The 22,164-nt window shown below is 37.2% G+C and overlaps 1 protein-coding gene across 2 annotated transcripts; it reads right to left on the bottom strand.

Annotated features, from left to right (window-relative positions):
• Positions 1–188: 188 nt before the first annotated feature.
• On the bottom strand, positions 189–21,240 carry si:dkeyp-19e1.3 (USP6 N-terminal-like protein). 2 transcript variants are annotated; one of them, XM_042715701.1, is made up of 14 exons: positions 21,068–21,240; positions 10,855–10,928; positions 9,310–9,395; positions 8,983–9,022; positions 8,731–8,811; positions 8,250–8,357; positions 7,321–7,430; positions 5,544–5,592; positions 4,314–4,434; positions 4,120–4,214; positions 3,966–4,031; positions 3,157–3,256; positions 2,561–2,713; positions 189–2,146 (listed from the first exon to the last, which is right to left on the bottom strand). In XM_042715701.1, exons 2-14 carry the CDS (start codon positions 10,918–10,920, stop codon positions 1,008–1,010), a joined length of 2,214 nt encoding a protein of 737 aa, XP_042571635.1. In that variant the 5' UTR covers positions 10,921–10,928; positions 21,068–21,240; the 3' UTR covers positions 189–1,007. The 2 variants fall into 2 exon arrangements, with proteins under 2 accessions (XP_042571635.1, XP_042571634.1); XM_042715700.1 differs by lacking the exon at positions 21,068–21,240 and adding an exon at positions 20,144–20,309.
• Positions 21,241–22,164: the final 924 nt, after the last annotated feature.

Below are 22,164 nucleotides of genomic sequence, written 5' to 3'. Positions count from 1 at the left end.
CGCAAACAACATTAAGACCATTTAACCTGAGAAGCATAATATAAACACAATTAAATATCATAAGCTCTTACTACAAACAACAAAGTACAAATCAAACCCGTTATATTTACAATTACACAATAAAGCCATAAAATGACCCTGAATATACAGTTTCTTCATTTTCACATCCAGTGTGGTGGCTGTATTTCCCAGTAATTTTTTTTTTTACCAAGTTATGCTATAATCTTCCACAAGATGGCGCTATAGGGCAGTACACAGCACTAAGGTTTGATGAAGGAATTTCCTTTTTGAGCAAATCTAAGACCACTGAAAAATGTCCTTTCATTGTAACCAGGGAACTTCCACTTATGCCAGTGTTGTAAGATCCTTGTTTACATTTCCAAAACATCTTCATATTTAATGTCGATGTATTTTCTTAATATAACCAATGTTTAAAAAGTAACAAAAACAACAATTGCACCAAGATATAGAACAAACCAACCAATAAAACGTAAGACAAAGAAATGACAATAACTGGTTTAACTTTTTGCAAGATGAAAAGAAGTCCCACTGTAGTACTGATCTGACAAGGAACAATATCTCCCAGAAAACAACATATAAACCGGCACAAACAAAATAATGTTGACCGTTACATTTTCTGTGGTGACCAATGGAAATATCAGTATCTCTCAATTACTACACTGATTAAAGATAACACTTTAAACCACATGATGACTCTCTGGAAGTCTGGTTGCTCAACTAGCTGAAAGGTGATTCTGATAACCGCTGCAACTAGATGAAAAGGGGATTCCGTTACAACAAATTTGTATGACACACTGATAAAACTCACACATTCTAACATCCAGTTTAGATCTGCCATATCTAACACCCATTGCAACATAATAATTGCAACATCTAAATGGTAAAAAAAACGTTCATATCATCGAAGCACAAAAGTCCAAATGATGGAAACACGCCTTCAGTTCACACTAACAACAGTACTTGCCGTATAAGTGTGAATCCAGCAACTAATGACTTGGAACATGCATTCGGTAGAAGTCTGAATCAGAGTGTACAGGAGAGAGTGAATTTTTGGGCGGTAGTCTTGGGAGCTGTGCTTGATCCCGATCTTGTTCAGTCTGGTTTAAATCCACCTGATTGCACGGGACTGAAGATACGAGGCTGGGTTTATCTGCAAAGTCAATAGGTGCTTGGGGAAAAATGCAGTCTGGAGTCACCCAACTCTTTGCCGCCTCAGTGCATGGAGGAGGTGGAGGGAGTGGTGAAGAGTCAGGCGTGTAGAAGAACATAGATGGGGGCGGTAGAGGAAGAGACACAGCATCATCTGGAGGAAGGGGAAGGGTGGCGTTCATGAGACCCAAGTTTGAGTTTTGCGGCAATGTGGCCGCCATCTCCAACAGTCTCTCCATAGACTGATCCTCCTCTTCTGAGAGGTTGTCGTAATGCGAGGTGTTGGAAGGTCTCCGGTCGCCTGATGACGGCGGGACATACAGGTTGACCGGAAACTTGCTTAGCTGCCGATGGGATCTATACGAGGAAGGAGATGAAGAAGGATCTTCTAAGATGAGATCCAAAGATTGGGCAACTGGTGGAGGAAGGCAAAATGGGACATCCTCTTCTACAGGTGAAAGCTTGACCCCTTCTTCAGCACAGGGAAGAGGCGGAGGAGGTAATTCTGGGAGATTCAAAGAGTGGATACTGGATGAATCTGTTATGGGTGGCTGGTACGGAGGAGGCCAATCTTCAGACACCGCTGACAGGGGCCTGCTAACACATTCATTCTTCAACGAAAGAGTCTCTGCTGAAAACAGTGCAGATTCTGGGTGTAGTAGATGATCTGGTCTTTGTACAGGTACACTGTCTTCATTCTTCACCGTGGTCTCTGGTTCTTCAGGTGAAGTTTGTGACAGCGAAGAGTTTGAAGTTGAGTTGTTGTGCTTTGAAAGAGGGGAAGATGAGGTAATGGTAGGGATGTGTTTTTCGCTGCTCTGCTTGTGGGTGGTGGTGTCTTTCGCCTGAAGCTTGGTTGAGGTTTGATTGTTGTGTGCTGATGGCGGTAAGGGTACGCACTTAGTCTTGTTTACTGGAAGCAGTAATATTGGACGCTCCTCACCCAGGGGTATCTTTGGGAACTCATCTCCCTTGGCTACAAGTCAAACCCAGAAAAGACAGTTGTTGTAACACTCTAGAATTGCATAAAACCACAGAACACTCTTTAAAGGAAAAGTTTCTTCTAAGGTTCCTCAGCTTCTGCAAAGAACCCTCTTTTAATCAAACACCATTTTTGTGGTTGAGTTGGTCATATGGGTCTTGATGTTACATTATAGGTTAGAAAGAGCTTCCAACTTTGGTAAAACACCTGTACAACTGGGTTTCTAAACATCTACACCATAAAAAGTGCTTTGTGGAAGCTTCTCTAACTGGAACCTTTATTTTAAAGATTGTACACTTTACAGACTCCAAAGACATCCAGATTTTTGGGAACAAGGCTTCCTTATTCTCCTCTCTGGTATTTGATCAGAATGTTCTCATTTACAAAAAAACACAGTTTGTATTTCACCTGGAGGGGGGAGGTCGAGCTTCATCCTGCGGAGGTCTGACATAGATGACTGTAGCTGCTCAATAACGGCGTCATCGCTCATAGTGAAGGAGGAAGCAATACGCTCCTGCAGAAACTCCCTCAGGTCCTCCAGAGACATCTTCAGAAGATGCTCTGACAGGAAATGAATGAGACTTTAGACTTCATAAGCTTCTAATTAAACACATCTACACTACCCAAACGGCAACATTAAAGAACTATTGGTGGGAAGAAAATCTAGGCAGCTCGTTTAGTACTACAACCACAACTCTTTTGTGTTTTTGAGCACTATTGCCCAGACTAAACATTATTTATTGCTTCTTCATTCAGCAGAAACTATGTTCTAAATAGTCTCTTGGTTGATGCTTTTATTCAAAATGACAATACAATTGATCCAGTGAGTGTATCTGGAGTAACCCTAAGTCAAGTTTCTTTTGCTCAAGGGTGCAATAATGAATCTCCCTATATGGGATTTGTTCCCGATCTTTAACCACTATATAGTTCTATGTTGTACACAAGGACATGGTGAAAGCTCTTGTGGTTCTACAGAAATCCACCAGAGTTGGATTCTTACTTACTTTTATGCAATTTGAGGAGAGTATAGGCCATGGCGGTTAGAACTTTTTCTCCCTCTAATATGTAGATGTCCCAAAGACGCAGGGTGAGTGTGAAGGGTGTCTATACAGCAGAAACACAACATACTCGAGTCATTAACCAGCTAAGCAGTGCTCCAACATGAATAAAACATTGACACAGGATTCTCTAAAGGGTTCAGCCCAACCATATAAAGCTTTGAGCAGATTATGTTTACAGTCTTTTTCACACAAAAACTCGCTGTATGCGAATTATGTAATTCTACTTACTGAGTACTCAGCACAGAGTTGCAGAATTTGGACTATTTTGACTTGGCTGGTAAAAAATTATGTCCTGTCCAGGCAAGGCCACCGATAGGGTAGTAAAGCAGACCATTTATCTACACCTAAAAGTTCCATAGTATTACCTTTTAGAGTAGCAATATGTGCCCTTACAGTACCACTACTAACCTTTTAGGGGTAAATAAGATATAAAGAGTACCTTTTAAGGGTACTGCCCCAGTGACAAGCAGTTGTACCCCTAAAGGTACAATTTTAGCACTTTTTCCCCCTGAGCGTACTTAGAGCCATCATATTGATTTGTTGAGGTCACATTGTATAAATGTTTTGTGGAGCTTTTGTCAGAGACTGGAATACCAGTTCAGACAGACCTGCCTCTTATATTCATACAAGACAAAGTGAATGTTTGTGACATGTTTTAGGTTTCTTTGTTTATTGAAAGTTTCAGCTCCATAACTGAGACCTAAAAATGGTGAAAATGTTGAAACAAGTTGAAAATTAAAATGGTGCCTCACCCTGTCAATAAAACACTGAAGGAACCATTTGGTTGTGTAGATACCAGTGGACATCTGTTCCTTTTCCTGGGTTTAGGAAAACATTTGAAAAACTGAGAAAGTGTTTATATGTTGTTAAAACCAAGCAACCTGAGGTTAAAATAAGAAATCTCACCAAGTGTTTCCTGAGTTTGGGTAGGAGTTTAGACAGTATTTTGTCATGATGAACCTGAAAACGCTGGAGTTTGGGAAACTCTGGGATGAAGAAGCCTTTAAGAAACCACAGAGGAAGACACAGATATGGATCACCAAATACAGAGTGTACTTCAAAACAAAGATATCTATAAAGAGACTTAGCCGGACACTCACCATGCATGGCATGTTTCTGATTGGTCAGTAGCTGTGATAAGGCCCAGAATGCATCTTCTTCATTCATGTACATGAGCAGAATGGCAGCGATCTGACTCATGCCCTGACAGTAGCTCACTTCCTACACATAACCCGATAAACTTAGTACACTTTGTCACAAACACTACTCAACATTCAGACATAGAAAATGACCTAGGGATTAAGTGTTCATTTCACCAATTACAAAACAATAACTTTGTAGTACTTAAACTTGACATAGAATAGGAAAGTGGTAAAATTCAAAGTCTCCTGCTTCTTGTTCTCTCCACATTTCTTGCTCACTCCATCTCCCCTATTGCCGCAGTATATCTCCTGTTAGAAAAAGCCTATGATGGTTTTCTGGTCTTAGCTGGTCTTCCAGCCAAGTCAAACTGGTTTGTTAACTGATTTTAGAATTGTATTTTTATTTTTTATATTTTTTTGGGTTTCCGAAAGTCAGAGCCAGTCTGCAGATTTTGTACAGTCAGAGGTAATCTATGATTCCATCCAGTTGAAGGATATCAAACATGTCAGACTCTCAGGCTATGATTCCATCCAGTTGAAGGATATCAAACATGTTTTAGAACACACATTGTTTTTATTTGTCTTCTAGCAATGAGGCACATGTTTCTGCACAAGTTTGCTGCGTTTAGAAAGACTTAATTTTTGGTACTGTGTAAAAGATCCTTAGTCGTTTAGTATATAATGACCAGATTTTCTCTGTAATCATTTACAAAGGTGGCAAGTGTATGGTGCCTAGTGTTTTAAAATCAGATTTTAAAAGACATGTAATGCATTCCTGCTTTAAGTGTATTCCATTATTAACTTTTTTTAGCACATACATTTACAAACAAAAGGGATCATGGGCAATTTAACCCAAAAACCACACATCCACAGTCTATTAATTCTCCTAATCTTGCATTTTATACAGTACGGCTGGTATTCAAATTGGCATGTAGCCATATCTTTATTCACTGATGCAAATACAAGCTTTATTTTCAGGTTAGGATCTATAGCCATTATATTTAGCATAACCTAAGAACAATAGAAGTCGATGGGAAGTCGCCATTAGCACAGTAATTGTGTGTGTGTGTGTGTGTGTTGACAGGGTGGGACACCGAACTTCTTCCCCCCTGCTCCAGTTCATCCAGCACATGCTTTTCTGAGTTGCATAACACATTTACACACAAACATTCTCCGTCAGTCTCTTACCGTGTTGTAGACTGAATACGCTGCCAGCACATGGAACAGGGCTTGCTGTCTGTAAAGGACAAAAAACACAGGTCAATCAAACTTACAAGATGGCTATAATTATGATTTCAAACATCTAGTTTCAATGTATACAGTAACCAGGTCTGTGACATGATGCCAACATTTCTGTAATTCATTGAGAAATACATGAAAAATGCACTACATATAGACAAATGTCTTGAATGAGACTCGTCTGTTACGAATTTGTATTACGTTTCTGAATTAAAATTATTTAATTATTTTATTCAGTCTCTTAAGATTAATTTGACCTTTTCACGAGATGGCAATTTACAACCCTAAGAAAACGTCATGATATTCATGCCAATGATGTTTACGCCAACAGATAATTTTTTAAAAATACTTTTATATGATGTAAACTATTTATTTCCTAACTTTTTCCTAACTATTTCCTAACCTTTATTCAAAAGGTTGTGGGTTCAATTCCCAGGGAACACGTTAGGTAAAAAAAAAAAATTAAATTGTTAGTCTGAATGCATTGTAAGTCATTTTGGATAAAAGTGTCTGCGTAAATGTAAATGTTATTAAATCATTAATGAGTCATTTAATCAAATATTTTTTGGCTGAAAAAGTTGTAATTTTAATTAACATATAATGTTTTTCAAAATTATTTGAACCCAACATGAACTCAAACATTATGTTTTAAAATAATTTCATTTATTTATTATTTTTCATCATGGACATCCATCTTTTTCATTAATCCAACTACACTTTCTCCTAAAAGCGCTGATTAATAATTCATAATGTCTGCAGATTTGAGAAGATTTAGCAATGCACACACAGCAAGACCCTTGGTAAGAGGCCAGAGGAAAGCAGAGTTGTGACAAGTGTGTCGTAGAAGCACTCATGAGCAACATAAACAAACAGCAGATGTGTTATACAGCACTTCCGCCCCATATCCTCTTACTGGCCACACAAAAAAAATGTAGAAGTCATTGCTTAGAGCTTCCATCTGCCAGATACCCTGTTCTGAGGTTGGTGGTTAATCTATGTATGTCATGGATGTGCTACCCATGCAAACCATATAGCTGACACCTCTTTGTGCACTTTGTTCTACAAGACCCTTTCAGTTTAAATTTACATAAAGTGGGATGACACTTTTGAATATCAAATATACAGAAAGATTATTGAGGGGCATGTGGGCAACTTTTTGTTAAAAATGCATGATACAGTCATTGGTTGTCAAATTGGTGGTTTAAAAACAATATATATATATATATATATATATATATATATATATATATATATATATATATATATATATATATATATATATATATATATATATATATATTATTTTTTTTTTTTTTTTTTTTTGATGTCTGTCCATTTTCAAGAGGATATTCAATCCCAAGTGGGTCTTTATGATTGTCAGTACAAAAGGAAATCCTTGTTTTTTTTTTTTCATGACACTGACTGTGGCAGAACTTTAGTTGTTACGGACAGCACCAAAGTATGTATTTATTCCTGGCATAATGGTAATGAGTCACCGCTTGTATCATTTCCTGTGAGGCTGCTCACAGTAACAGGAAGTTGAACAAAAATGCAATAACAAAGAGGAAGTAGCTCTTGTTTTGGTTAAGTTTACGAGGTCTGAGCACTTCATTTCAGAACCATCTCAACTGAAAAGCACAATGCCAAACAGACCTTGAGTGAAATGAAGATAAAGACTTTCTTGAGAGTGTTGTGTATGTATGAATTCATATAATATCTTTCTTACTTGACCCCAAAGCGTTCCATGAACATGATATGGTTTCTAAAGGTCCTGTTGACATCAAGATCAATCTGCTTAATTTCTGTCGAATACTTCTTGGCTTGTTCCTTCATTTTCTGCAACAACATGAAAACATTTTTTTTTTTTTTCTAAAAAGGTTTCACAAAAACTGCCCGCATCTGCTTTTGGTCAGATAAACAAATAGTCCCAACCCAAACTGATGCTCAAGCAAACGGAGTAAAGGTCCTCAGAGCAATATACTCAGAAAGTTAACCTACTGTACAAATGGCTTACCAATGATTATCTATGCATAAACGTATAGGAGAAAGTTTTTAAACATTGTCACTATAAACTATTGTTGTACAGAAAGAGCTGCATCAGCTTTCCACAGGAAAAATAATACATACAATTATGGTTAATTTAGCTTTTATATATTTAGAAAATTAGCAGATGACTGCAGTGCACACTGTTACCTACACTACAGTACGCCTAAACCATGGCTGCAAACCGACATCTTAAATTACATACAAAAACCTGCATTCAAAATACACCACTATTGAACGTAGTGTATACCATTTCTCAGGTAACCAGACTTTTGGTTGGCGGCATAAAGTCTGATCCACTTTGCAGGTTATTCTGTTTTCTTGTATTGTATTTTTTCATATAAGACCTTGAAACTTACGTAATAATCGTCAGACTACACAAAGCATGCAAACCAGAAACCTTTGTTATGAAATAAAACATTGTTGTGCCAAGAGGGCAGATTGGAGACAAAACACATCTGGCTAATTTAAACCCAAACAATCACACAGGACAAACCAAAACCCAAACAAGCGAGTCATTGAATGAATGCACATCAAACAGCCACTTTTCATTCAAAGGACCAACTGGAGCCTAAACACATCTCACAAACATGATTCCTGCAAAGCTCCTACCTCGTATTTCCTGTAATTCGCCTCCTTCACCTTTTCCACGTCCAGCAGCAGAGCCCAGGCCTGACCGCGCAGCTTCAAGGGAATCCCCTTGTATACCCGCTTCACCATCTGCAAAATGCACATGGGAAGAGGAAAAAAAAACAGATGGCGAGATTTATTTTTGGGTCTTCAGGCTTCCAGATGTGTGGGCTTAAATTGCACTATAACACACAGCAGCCTTGAGTGGCACATTATGTGAATACAATGGCAGCAACAGCAATAAGATAAGAGACTAATATGTTCAATTACTCAATATATTAATAAAAAAACATGATATACAATTCCCAATATAGTTAATAAGCCGAAGTATTTTATAGTTGTTCTCATTTGTAAGTCGCTTTGGATAAAAGCGTCTGCTAAATGATTAAATGTAAAAGTACAATGGCTTCAGATGTGTGTCATCCAATTAAAGCTCTAAGGAACTATCAAATTTATTAGTTACCTTTTCACTGTTGCAGTACTTGTCCCACTTTTTCACCATCCTAACCCATTTTTCCTCTCTTTCAACCTCCTGGAGTTTGTACTAGGGAAATAACACACTGAATTTTAGTCTTAAATCCAAAATGTACGTAAAACACAGAGGACATTCATCATGAACACCATTAATGAATGGATCAACATATCTAAACTGAATTTTGCCATAAAAGATTTAACAGTGATTGCAGGTGCAAGAAAGCTGATATCCTAATGTCACCTTCTCCTCCACCGCGGTTGGTGTTGGCAGTTCCTCTTCACTGGGAAAAACAAATTACAAAGGGGAAATGGCTGTTTAATCTGTAAGTATTAAATGAATCAGAAGCTTCGTTCAAATAACAACTAAGATTTTACTGTGGATTTATGAAAAACAATCCTGACAACACTGTTCTAGCGGTCACAATCAACTATTGCCCAAAACAAACATGAAAGGTCATATTCTTCATAACAACATAGTTCAGCTGAACGTTTAACATCTTCAACTGAAGACAGAGGTCATAGTCTCGCTAGACTGAGTGTTAAAACTGCCAGGAGAGGCGAGACTTACTGCAGGAAACCGAAGCGATCTGTGACCTTGTAGATGCTGTAGTCGGCATCCTCCCAGGGCTTAATGTGCACACCCTCATGCCTGCCCTGCAACCGGTCCAACAAACAAACTGAGAAACTGGAGCAAAGGCAACAGGTCCTCAAACCAATAGATGACTTGAACTCAAATAAAAACATGACTTGAAGGAATAGTTCACCAAAAATGAAAAAAACATTATTGAGTGAAAACAGTTCAAAACAAATGTCGGTGGATTTTTGTACTTTTTCACTGGCCTGTAAAGTTAAGACGCCTTGATGGATTTGCTTCTTCTAAACATGCAAGTTCTCTCTAATTGATGGACCGGAGTGGTGTGAAATACTTGTGGATTATTGTGATGTTTTTATCAGCTGTTTGGACTCTCATTCTGACGGCACCCATTCACTGCAGGGCATCCATTGATGAACAAGTGATGTAATGCTACATTTCTCCAAATATGATGAAGAAACAAACTCATCTACATCTTGGATGGCCTGAGGGTGAGTATCAGCAAATGTTCATTTTTGGCCAAACTATTTTCTTATGATACAAGAAACTCCCAGAATCCACAATTGCTGCTAACAGAATATATCCTGAAAATATAATCTGTCTAAGCTCCACAGCCGTATCTAAAGGTATCTGAAGTACACAGAGAATTTCCAAGTATGCAGACATGTACTCAATTTTTGAATGTAGCAGCAATGTTAGCATGACATCCAACAGTTATCCATCAAAACACTTCCTCCACAAAAGATTTTGGCTGTGTCTGAAAGCTAAAACTTGCTGGTTTTGCAAGCTGTATGTGGAAGTATGAAGGCACAAAGGATTGTCCGGATCCAATGTTACACATAACATCCTGTCTACTAAGATCTGACAAGTTATTGTGTATGCACTGTAAATTTCAATTCGTTAACTTTACTTTAATTCTTGCAAACCTATTGGCTCAGGAAAATCTAGTTAAGGTTGCTTAGTGTATTCAAGTTTTCATAAATTGGCTTCTAAGTAAATTCTAATAAATTTAGCAACCTAAACTAGATTTTTCTGAGGCAAAAAGTTTGCAAGATTTTTGTCAAGTAACGTTAACATACTGAAATTTACAGGGTGCTGCACAGATGTACCTTCAGTACTCTTGATATCCCGCAACCCTGATGGAGCAATTAAGAGCAGAAGAAACTAATACAGAGACACACACACACTGTAGTCGCAAGATATTTCTGGTTTTATCAGAAGCTCATTTGAACTTGGTCTTATCTAAATCTCATTTGAATTAGTTTCAGATGAAGGCCATCCAATCCAGTTCCTGGAGGGTCACTCTCCTGCTCCAACCCTAATTAAATTCACTTGAACCAGCTAATCAAGGTCTTCAGACTCATTAGAAGCTTCCAGGTAAGTGTGTTGGAGCTACATGCTGCAGGATATGGACCCTCCAGGAGCAGGATTGGATGAGCCAAGAACAGCAAACTGCAGCAACTTTTGAAGTCAACAATTATAAAAAGTCTGAAGGTATACAACTGAAAGGATGTAACTTGCCTTCTCATATTTTTCGATGATCTCAGCCCGTTCTTCAGCTATTAGAGTATCAATGTCCTTCTTCATCTCAAAATCTGAAAAAGGAACAAAACAAACAGAAGACTTTGAGCAAACTGGCTCCTCTAGACGCATGCAAACATGTTCCTTAGAAGTTGTTGAATATGACGCATTACTACTGATCCACCTTCAGGTCTGTATGACAAAAATGCATGAAAATGATCAGTGGCAACTAAATTCCACCAAAATTACAACATTCATCCGAGTTGTGCCTGAAGCTGACAAACATCCATGTGAGGCAGGGTTCCACGTTTATCATGAGCCAAAAACAGACAAGTGATGTGATGTCAGCTTATTCTTCAGACAACATTCCTGTCAGGAAAAGTGCTGGATAGCCATACAATGCGCAAGAACACCAGGACATAGGCCTGAGTCACATGGGCAATCCATCAATAATTACACATCACTGTGCAGGCCAACAATTCAGCCTTTACCCTTCCATGTAGATGACACAATGCATGGTTCTCTGGTCAGATTCATACACAAACCCAAGCTTTGATATCAATTTGATATTTGAGCAAGTAAATTTTCAGTTCTGTGCTGGTAACTAGCCCCACTGTGGCCTAAAGCAAGATAAACTTGTTATTTGAGTGAACCATTCATAATATTTCTGCAAGTCATTTTGAATTCAATTGTAACTCAAAAGTGTGACCCTTAAAGTTAGACCAATTAGAATCTAAATAGAAAACGTAAAAATTTCTCACATTTTGGAGAACTTAAAGACTTGTTTGAGGAGTCAAGTTACCTGTGAAGGAAATGTTACTTAGTCCTGTGAACCTCTGTGACGGCACCATGGAACCAGAAATTGACAGAGCAGGACTGCCGCAGCTGATACTCACCACCATGTGTTGAAAACTGTCGAGGTCTGCTAGTTCACATTCTCTGTGGACAGGTGGGACTCTTACAGAGTCTACAGTTCACCAGACAACTGCTCTGCTGAGACACATGGGCACCTTTCTCTGTTTAACCACCTGTCCCATACACAACATCAGATCGTATAAATGGAAACCAAAGATTCCCTTTCAAACTTCCCTTCACTCTCAAAAAAAAAAACAAAAAAAAAAATTCTAAAATTGTACCTTTAGGTGTACAATAGCTTGTCACTAGAGCAGGGATAACGTTGTACTTCATTTACCCCTTAGGTAAACATTATGGGTGAGTGATGGGTTGTTCATTTTGAATGAATCTTTAATATGACTCGGGAATGACGAGTTGTCTCATCTAGTGATTCGTTCATTTCATGTTGACCGTGCAACATCCAATTTGTTCTGTACAGGAAACAGAAATGATTAGTTCACCTCTCGAGTCCTCGGGTTCGAGTCGTTCGTTCATCACGTTATCCGTATGATGGGGAAAATCATTTTGATAATTCTTAAATATAACACAACATTACAAGATATGATCCAGGAAGCGGTCACGTGACAAAAGAACGAATGACTCGGACCCGAGGACTCGAGAGGTGAACTATTTCTGTTTCTGTTACAGACTGCATAGCCTCTCTAGTCGATGGGGCTGTCACATGATGAACGAACGACTCGAACCTGAAGACTTGGGAGATTAATAATCATTTCTCTTTCCTGTAAAAACTGAATAGCTTTACCTTACGGGGATGTGACGTAACAAGAATGAATGACCCGAAGCCTCAGGAGATGACTGCACAGCCAGCTAAGCAATGAATTAATAATTTCTTTTGGTCTTGGTTGCATTATAGTTTATATAATGTGATCAGTGTTTGAGTAAATAGATGTGTTGGCAAATTTTTATATTAATGCGTAACATTTTAATTATATTCTGCTGAAATGAATGAAATGACTTGAACAAGGATTCGTTCATTTTGTTGAACGAGATTCAAAGAGTAGAGAATGTGCAAAAAACATTATATGTTGGCTAGATGTTTTCTCCTGTGTAACACAAAAAGAGAAATGCTTAATAATGTACAAATCAACAGCCCACATCCCCTTTCACTTTCATTTTATGGAAAACATTGTTAATTACATTATTCACCATTTCTTCTTTTGTGTTTCACGGAAGAAATACAGATTTGCAACAACATGATAAGTAAATAATGATACCGCACTATCCTAATTCTTTCTGCACGTCATCATCAACCTCTTGAGAAGTCTAATGAGCCACAATAAACAGATCACAGGCTTAAGACTTAATTTATTTACTGCAGTCTCGCCTAGGAGTCGGGGAACTTAATGGCTTGATAGAAATCATGGGATGAAAAATGTGGGCCACTACAAGTAGGATTACATGGGATCTGCATAAACATCCATCCTTGTGGACAAAAGCAATAAATAAATAAACCAGGGTCAAGGCTAATCAAACAGGTTTATCACTGTGCGAGCAAATGTTACAGCCAAAGCTGTGTTTCAAATTTCTCACGAAGCTAAAGAGACAGAAGTCATCCGCAGATCTAAACAAATAACCACATGCTTTCAATTATAAGTCTGCTGTCATGCAGCCATTCTTCTTTGAGGTTTCAGACAAAACCGGTGGTACAATTTAAGTTCAATTTTCTGAGAAGCTCAAAGTCCAGCTAAACTAAACTAAACTGCTTTGTTAATATTAACAATTTCAACTTTTTGGATATGGTTTTATCCATTTTGACACCATAGCATCAAAATAATCAAATAAAATGACTTGAAGCTTTAGCATAATTTTCACTCACACAACTACAACTTGCATCATTCTGCTCCTTTAAAACTAAATGCCAACTCTAAATCCACAGTTAGATCCTGCTGAAAACGCCATGTGATGTTCGGCCAAAGGTTTACAGGTGTGTCACCACCACCAGGCTGTTGTTTGTATAGCAGGAGCGTTTCCTTTGTGAATACAATAAGTCACAGGTCAGCAGTAGGAGGGCAATGAAACGTGCTGATGAAGAAAGATCCTTAACACTGATCTGTGTTCAGGTCAGCTGTTTTCAATGGCAGTAGCCAATACTCAGACATGCAACAGGAGCAATACACACAGCGGAGACACACTACAGTTTACATGGAAGTGTGAATATTCACCTTTCATGGACAGCTTTGGGTTCGTTTTACTTCAAGAAATACTTGAACTTCCCTATTTAGGTTATATTTAAAGGGGTCATATGATGCGATTTCAAATGTTCCTTTCTCTTTGGAGTGTTACAAGCTCTTGGTGCATAAAGAAGATCTGTAAAGTTGCAAAGACTAAAGTCTCAAATCCAAACAGATATTCTTTATAAAAGTTAAGAGTCAACCACACCCCACTAAAACGGCTCGTTCTAACATGCCCCCACATCTCTGTCACTATGTGGGAAGATTTGCATAACACCGCTCAAATGTTCACGCAAATAAAGAAGGCGTAACATTTATTCTCTCTGTTGCCGCCGCTGCCATGTTGTGAAGTCGCTGTGTGTTCTGTTGTGAAAGTGAAACTACTTTGTTTGGCCTTCCAAAAGAGGACACGACTAGAAATCAGTGGTTAAGTTGTATTTCAACACTGTTCCAGAACAGTTCAACCCAAATATTCAGATGTGTGCTGTGCATTTTATGGAGGATGAGGACTGTTTCCTGACCCAGTAGCCTGCAATGCGTCTGTGGCACAAAGGCTGTTTCTATAAAGTTGGGCAGTTCAAACTTTTCAAGTTTCGAACCAGTTCACCAAATCGAACTGAATCGACTGAAATGGTTCGCGTCTCCAATATGCACTTATCTACAAATTACTTAAATTATTCAGTTTATAAACCTGCCTTACACTTCCTCGGATGCAAAATAAACCAATATCCCGAGTTATTCAGTTACTCCTAACAGTACATTGACTGAACTGCTAAAAGAGAACCGATGATGGGATGTGTACGAGCAGAGCAGCTGGACTGAGTCTCATGCTGCTGGCCTGTGAGACTGCATAGTATGTTAAGGGGCGTAACATTTCTGACACCCGCTTGAGGCATTCGGCCAATCACAATGCACCGAATAGCTGGCCAATCAGAGCACACCTCGCTTTTCAAACCAGTAAGCTTTGTAAAAATCAACGTGTTTCAGAAAGGCGGGGCATTGAGGAGAAACTATAATGTACATTATATGGAAAATAATGTGTTTTTGACCCTTAAAACGCATAAACACACTGCATTACACCAAATACACAAAATAATGTTCTTTTTAGCAGCATCATATGACCCCTTTAATAAACTGTGTACAAAAGTAAAGTTTAGCTACTGTACATCAGTTTCACATCAGGCTCTGACTTTTCATGGACTGACCTGACCACATAATTTGAAGTTATGTAGCCAAGCTGCAGAATCTCACCAAAACCCAAGAGTCAAACAACCAATAAATTAAGATACAAGTACAATAAATAAATAGGGGTTTTGTAAGATCTCATGTATGCCATTGATCTTCTCAGTCTGAGATATGCAGAGAACAAGTCTGGACTATTACAGTACAATAACATCCCATCTCTAGGTACAATGCCAAAACAAACTCCTCAAACTCTCAGCCTACATGACAGTTTAGCATTTGATACACTATGAAAAATCCTTGGGAAGCAAACAGTGGATTTAATAATTAAACATAACATCACAACTTTAATAAGATGAAATCAACTACCTCCTCACTTGATGTTGTTCCCTCAGAGATTATAAAAGCGACCTTTCCTGTAATTGGCCCCAGTATCCAAGTGTTGATTAATTAATCTTTGGACACTTGGGTGGTTCTGAACTATTTTAAGCATGCGGTTGTTCAGCCTTTGCTTAAGAAACAAGGTTTGGATGAAAGTTGCCTTAATAATTATTGGCCTGTCTCTAAACTATAATTTTTTGTCTAAGCTTTTAAAAAAAGTGTGCAGTTACAATTGATCCAGTTTTTAAATGCAGCTAACTTAGAACCTTTTCAATCTGGTTTCACTGCTTATCATAGTACAGAGTCTGCCTTCCTAAAAGTGTTCAATGACATTTTGCTTGATGACAGTAAAAATGCTGTACTGATACTTGATCTTACTACTGCCTTTGAAAGTGTAGATCATAATGTTCTTATTTGGCATGTAGAGCATTTTATCAGTATCAAGGGTACTGCCTTACTATGGTTCAGCTCATATCTTAAAGGCAGGTCTTTTTCTGTAGCGTTAGGTAAGTTATCTTAATCTTCTGCCCCTATTATTAGTGGACTACCCCAGGGCTCTATTCTGGGCCCGCTTCTTTTTAACTTATATATGCATGCACTGACTGGTATTTGGAAGCAAAATGTTTCATTTCATTTATATGCTGATGATACACAGTTTTACCTGGCGTTGAAAGCTGAGAATTTCATTCAGCCATTGTTGGAATGTATCTCAGATATTTAATGGTTGTCAAATAACTTTCTCCAACTTAATGAGGAAAAATCAGAAATAATAGTTTTTGGTCCCCCAAAATTGAATAGTGGCCTGACCTTATTAAGGAGCGTGGTAATCATTTTCCCCTTAATTTCCTCCCTGGTTAGGAACCTTGGTATTATCCTGGACTCAGAATTATGTTTAACAGAACATTACTATTGTTGGGCAATTCCAGTGTTATGGATGTGTCATTTGAACTCATAATGGCAGCTAAAATGTGTCAGTAAAAATAAACTTTTTACAATATTTAAATATTCAATGCATATTATCAGAGCACCCAATCTGGAGAACTGACAGGCAAAATATATTTTTCTAAAATATATTTAATCCTCCCCAAAAAGGGCAAATAGTCATGCCTTATGGATGTGACAGGAAATAACAGTTTTCGGTATACTGCATGATTTTCTTTAAAGTCTGTGAACTTAAGTCAAATGTATAAATATTGATATCCACATGATGAAGGGGTCTTAGCTGAAAATTAAAAAGGAAAAAAAAAGCAATGTTTAAAATATTAAAGTTTTTTATAAAGTGCATCTTGAGGAAAAAACAGTTATGGATATGACAAAACTCTTATGGATGTGGCGTGTCTGAAATACACAAAATGTGTTTGGGAAATCAACAATCAAATCGTCATGTCAGTTTTGTTGACACATAAAATTACTCTGAATGCTAGTTTTGACATTAAGAAAACCATATGAAATTATTCTAATGATTTTTAAAAGGGCACATTGGTTGTAGCCCCAGGGTTCAAACTCACACCTAGAATTCTAATCACATTTATTAGATTTGATCCCACATAATAATACAATATGCAAAATAACTGATAATGAGAGAAGATGAGGGTGAAGTAACTTATTTATTTCATTTGTTCATGCTTAACACTTTTATCTTTAGCCTCGAGTCCATTCGGGCCATTTTTTTTTTCTGTTAAAGATTGAGCTCATTTAGCTAGTCTCCTGTTATTGTGCCCATATACGCACAGAGCACACATAGGCTACTGTATGAACTATTGTTATATTGATTATTATAAATATTATAGGCTGCATCACCTATGCAATACGCAACGCATACGCACGCATTAGCATACAGGTGACAGTTGACCATGCAGAGCATCAGGGAGAAGTTGGAGCATAAGGAGTTACTAAAAGTTCCCAATGCTTCGGGAAAAGCTGTATTTTGGAAGAGATTTGATTTGATTACCACGACAAACAGTGAGTCAGTTGGTCATGTGCAGTGCAAAAAACGCACGCAATAGGCTAAAACTTGCCGCAAAGCCCCAGCAAAAGTAATTACCATCAATGTGTCCAGGGGAAATAGTAAGGAGATATTGAATTAATAATCAATAAATTAGTGTTTTCTGAGTCCATGTGCAAAGATGAAGATGATGATCCTGACTCGCCATCTCTTCATTGGACGCACCTTTACAGAAAAATGCATATTTACAGATTTTATAAAATCCGTAAAAAGAGTTTTTGTTTTTGATTTGAATTATTTAGTTTTAAAGTAGTAATTTAGAGTTTCTATAGATATATTTAGCAAGTCTGTGAGGCACGTATTCGCTGAGTTTCGGTCCAACATTGTGAAGCGCTCCTGGCCGAAATTGCAGAAAGGGCATCCTGTATAGGCATATGTATTCTTTATTTTATAAAAGCACAATGTTTAGTTGATATTGTGAGTGCACACAAATAAAAGTAGACCCTTTTCAGTTCCGATTGATGTATTGCCTTTATGCGCAAAAATGACAGCGCCTCCATGTCCTGAGCTTTAGAGCTTTAACTCTCCGCACAAACGATTAGATATGCGTCTAATAGCGCACATTTATAGACTATAGGTTAAAAATTTCAACTAACATTGTGATATGCTTGAACTGTCTTATCTATAGATTTTATTCTAGGCAGGTCGTGATGATTTGAGAAAGCTAAATTGGTCAAACATATGATCAACTCACTGTCTGCCGCTGGCCGCTTGGTCGTTACTTAAAAAAAAACAACAACTTACATTTAATGAACAAATAAATGCTCCAAATGTTTTTCTAATTTAACATAATAAAAAAATGAAACGAAATAATCACTTTGAAATTACACACAAAACTGAACAATTTTAGCTAAAACAGTAGTATAAACTGCTTTGGGAGAAGGTGGGGTGGGGGGGGAGATGGGCTCAGGTCGAACCCGGGCCAAGAATTCTGATGATCTGTCGGACTCGGGCCGGGCAGGGCCTATATTTGAGGCACGTGCAGGCAAACTTTTTTTCTTCCTTTTCAAATTTCAAATCACGTCAGAAAAGCATTTATTTTAAATAAAAATTAAGGAAACAATAAAAAAGTTGTAAATAAAGTATCAGGTCTGGGGGTTTTGTCCCAATTAGGTGGCATCCATTTAATAACTTGAATTAAATCAATATATTTACTTGAAATAAATAAATTATTATAAAGTTATTAATGCATATTGTTTTATAATATATTACAATGCTGAGGTGCAGATAATTGCTACTTTTTGCAATAAGTAATTAGCAGAATATCCTGCTATTTTAACATAGTATAAATAGAATCTAGCTATTTGCACTAAGTGTAAATAGCATATCACTAAAAATACTGCTATTTTCACTTAGTGTAAATAGGATCTATCGCACTGAAACACGGAGGAGTAATGTTTTTATCACTGCCATGCCGCCAGCGGCAGGAACACGCATTATATTATGTGTGTTTAATTTTTACAATTTTCTTTAAAGTAACGTCACGTCCATAACACAAAATAAAAGTGTTTACAAGTAACAAAAGTGTGTGAAGTGTTCATCACATGATACTTTTTTGAGTTAACATTCCACAAAAACTTTGAATATTTTTGATGAACACTGTATGTGTAGCATAAACTTATCCTCTAAAACGTTATGGACATTACTTGGCCCTGGAACTCACAGACACATTTAACAAGAGGCTTGTAAATTTATAGAGCTTTGCTGTTAAAGTAAGCTATGTGTACACAATGCATTATCATTCCCTTCTTAATCAGGAAATTGCCATGTGATAACATTTTATTGAAACATTGAGTCTATCTGTTCACTTTCTTGAACGTTTTTGAACACCGGGCATACTTTCTGATGCATCAGTTAAAATAATAATAAAAAAAGTCTATTTTTGATGCATTTTAATGCAATATTTTCAATGCATTGGCTTAGTTCACCCCAAAAAATTAAAACACAAATTAAAATAGCTCAGCCTATTTCCCATGAACCCGGTTTTCCCCCTGGACTCTTCAACAGGGAAAGCTCAAGTGGCCTTCTCAACTCTGGATACTAAAAGGAGTGAGGTGAGAGGAATTTAAAAGTGTCTGGAACGTTTGGCATCTTAATGTCACAAATTTTAACAGTGTTTTTATCAGATCCACTATAATGAAAAATAGCAGACCACCAACAACACTAAAGAACTCAAGAGAAACACTAACCATTTTGTAGAGCTGTCCACCAAAGTTGTTGAGATACTTTAAAATTTTTTAAATGTACAGCTGCAAATATCCTAGCAACCTGAAAAGGTCTAAATGAGCCAGATATGAATTTTTGAGATTACAGATCATTTTCAGCAGCCTGATCAAGCAAATCATAATGATGAAGTGTGAACTCGTGACTCACATCACATTTAAGCTAGTGTTTCTAGAAGTGACAAAAAAAGAGAGAAACCATGAACTTATTATTAGACGACAGGATGGCTACATGTTAGTTTCTTCCAAGATGATCTAATAAATGCATAATACAAATCAGCAGTCTGAAAAACATGTGACGATGACACAGTTCAACTTTCAGTGGCCGTAACATTTCACTTAACCTTCCAACAACATGACAAGCAAAATGTAATGATGTGCGGCCCATCTCAAAGTGTCTCCAACACACTTACCGTCTTTCTGAAGGTTACACATATGTGCAGCAGGCCACACATGTCAGAGTGACTGTGGTTCATTAGTTCTCACTGGAGGGTTTCAGAAACAAAAACACATGGTTTCCGTTGGCCCACTTCCTCTGGTAAATGCATTTGAATACAATTAAAAAAGAACATCTAATCCACCACCTTGAATGCAATGAGGATTTGAACACACATCGAAGTGTTTGAAAGCAGGTAGCTAAACACAAGGGCGGCCGACTCGAGTGGAAACCGGCGTGGGCCACACCTCGCGCCCTGAAAGAAGGTAAGGAAGTAGGCTTGTGACCACAATGCATCCTGTCCTTCTGAAGTTCAAGGTTTCAACACGAAACAGTGTCTCATGGGAACAACCAGCAAATGTTCTACTGCACTGTAACTAAAGCACTATTTACGTTCTCATTTCCATTCTGAAATCAAGTCACATTTCACATTTTAAATATTAATACATGGCAAAATGTACATTTGGGAAGCTGAACATGACCCGGGATGGATTTATTTACAATGGAAAGGTGCAAGAGTTCTCCAAGACACATATGACTGATACAATTGAGTTTAGATAATGTGGCATCATTTGAGCTCTCGGTGTATAACTGATTGAAGTCTCCAACAGCAACATCAGTTTCTCGAGTCTTGCATCTAAAGTCACATGAAGTTTATTTACTCACAACTTTTAGTTGTGAACCGCCTATATTTTAAAACACAAGACCAAGGTTTTCTAGCGTCTAGACAAAATAAACTTTCTGAAAGCAAAACTTTACCAGACTTCAGTAAGATCAGTAGGCTTTCATCTGAGCTGTTTTCATGCACAGACGCGAAAGTAACAGCACCAGCCGATTAAAGACATTCGCATCAAACTGAGCGGGAATAAAAACAGCATTATAACCAAATGAAATGATTTACCTTTAAAAACAGACGCTCGCCGCTGAAGAGGCTGTTAGTAAATAATCTGCGTGTTCATAGTGAAGCCGCTCAGACAGTGTGGACAGACGAGACTCCAGTTTAACTCTGACTATCAGAGCACGAGAACAACACTTGCGTGTATGTGAAGTGTTTGTGACACGCAGTTGCGGTTCACAGCTCAGAGTTCAAAAATAGTTTCACTGTAAATGTAAGAGCTGTAAAATTAATAACATAAATATAAAAAAACATATTTTAAATAACTTTTAAATTTATTATATATTATACATTTTCAATAATACAAAGAATAACATGATTAATATAAACTATAATATATTAAAAACTAAGTACATATACATTTTTAATTTTTTTTAGAATATTGTAATTATATTTGTTAATAAAATTATGAAAACAATTAGAAATATGACTGCTATACAAAATTATTTAATTATTACAATTTATTGTTATATATATTTAAATAGATTCCTATTTGCAGTTCACGGTATTATTTAAAGCAGTTGCGTCCTCTAGCGACCATTAGAGCATGCAACATAAGCTTTAGGTGTATTTGCATAACTGTCTTCTGAAATAAATATCACGTTTATATAGGTTTAATATTAATGCATGGCATATCTATTCCTTTTTGTGATTTGCTGCTTTGCAGTTGATGTTTATTAGTTTTATATTCGTAATTTCTTAAAATGCTAAGCACTAGTTTAATATATAATGTAACATTAAATATTAAAATGTAATTTATATATATATATATATATATAGTGGAATTGCTTGCGAAAAAACAACAACAATGAATTCAATGTTTTCAGAATGTTTTCAGACAGACAAGAAATATTTGTATTGTTGTTCCATGTTTTACCACAAGACGGTTTCAAACTATTATAAATATCATGCAGAGAACAATGGGTTAGAAAGCAGACTTGCAGATTTGTCTCCTTGTTTGTGATTTTGTAGTGAAAGTAATAATAAAGCCGCCTATCTAAAGTCAGCGTAATGTTTTTGCAATGTTGTATTTTGTTATTTTTCTGCCTGAAGAAATGTCATTTTTAATTATGATGAACTATACTCGTGACAGTAACCTCATC

The sequence above is a fragment of the Cyprinus carpio genome, chromosome A25 (assembly GCF_018340385.1).
Source record: "Cyprinus carpio isolate SPL01 chromosome A25, ASM1834038v1, whole genome shotgun sequence".
Taxonomy (NCBI): Eukaryota; Metazoa; Chordata; class Actinopteri; order Cypriniformes; family Cyprinidae; genus Cyprinus; species Cyprinus carpio.
This window is presented reverse-complemented; position numbering and strand designations above follow the sequence as displayed.

What these genes read in the sequence shown, in the direction of transcription:
- si:dkeyp-19e1.3 (XM_042715700.1), bottom strand. Translation starts at nt 20,165, where the DNA reads ATGTGTAACCTTCAGAAAGACG. An exon ending in GTGTAACCTTCAGAAAGACG is followed by an intron (nt 10,929 to 20,143) that starts GTAAGTGTGTTG and finishes TTCCTTTTTCAG; the next exon opens with ATTTTGAGATGAAGAAGGAC. An exon ending in TCTCCTCAAATTGCATAAAA is followed by an intron (nt 2,714 to 3,156) that starts GTAAGTAAGAAT and finishes ATTTCCTGTCAG; the next exon opens with AGCATCTTCTGAAGATGTCT.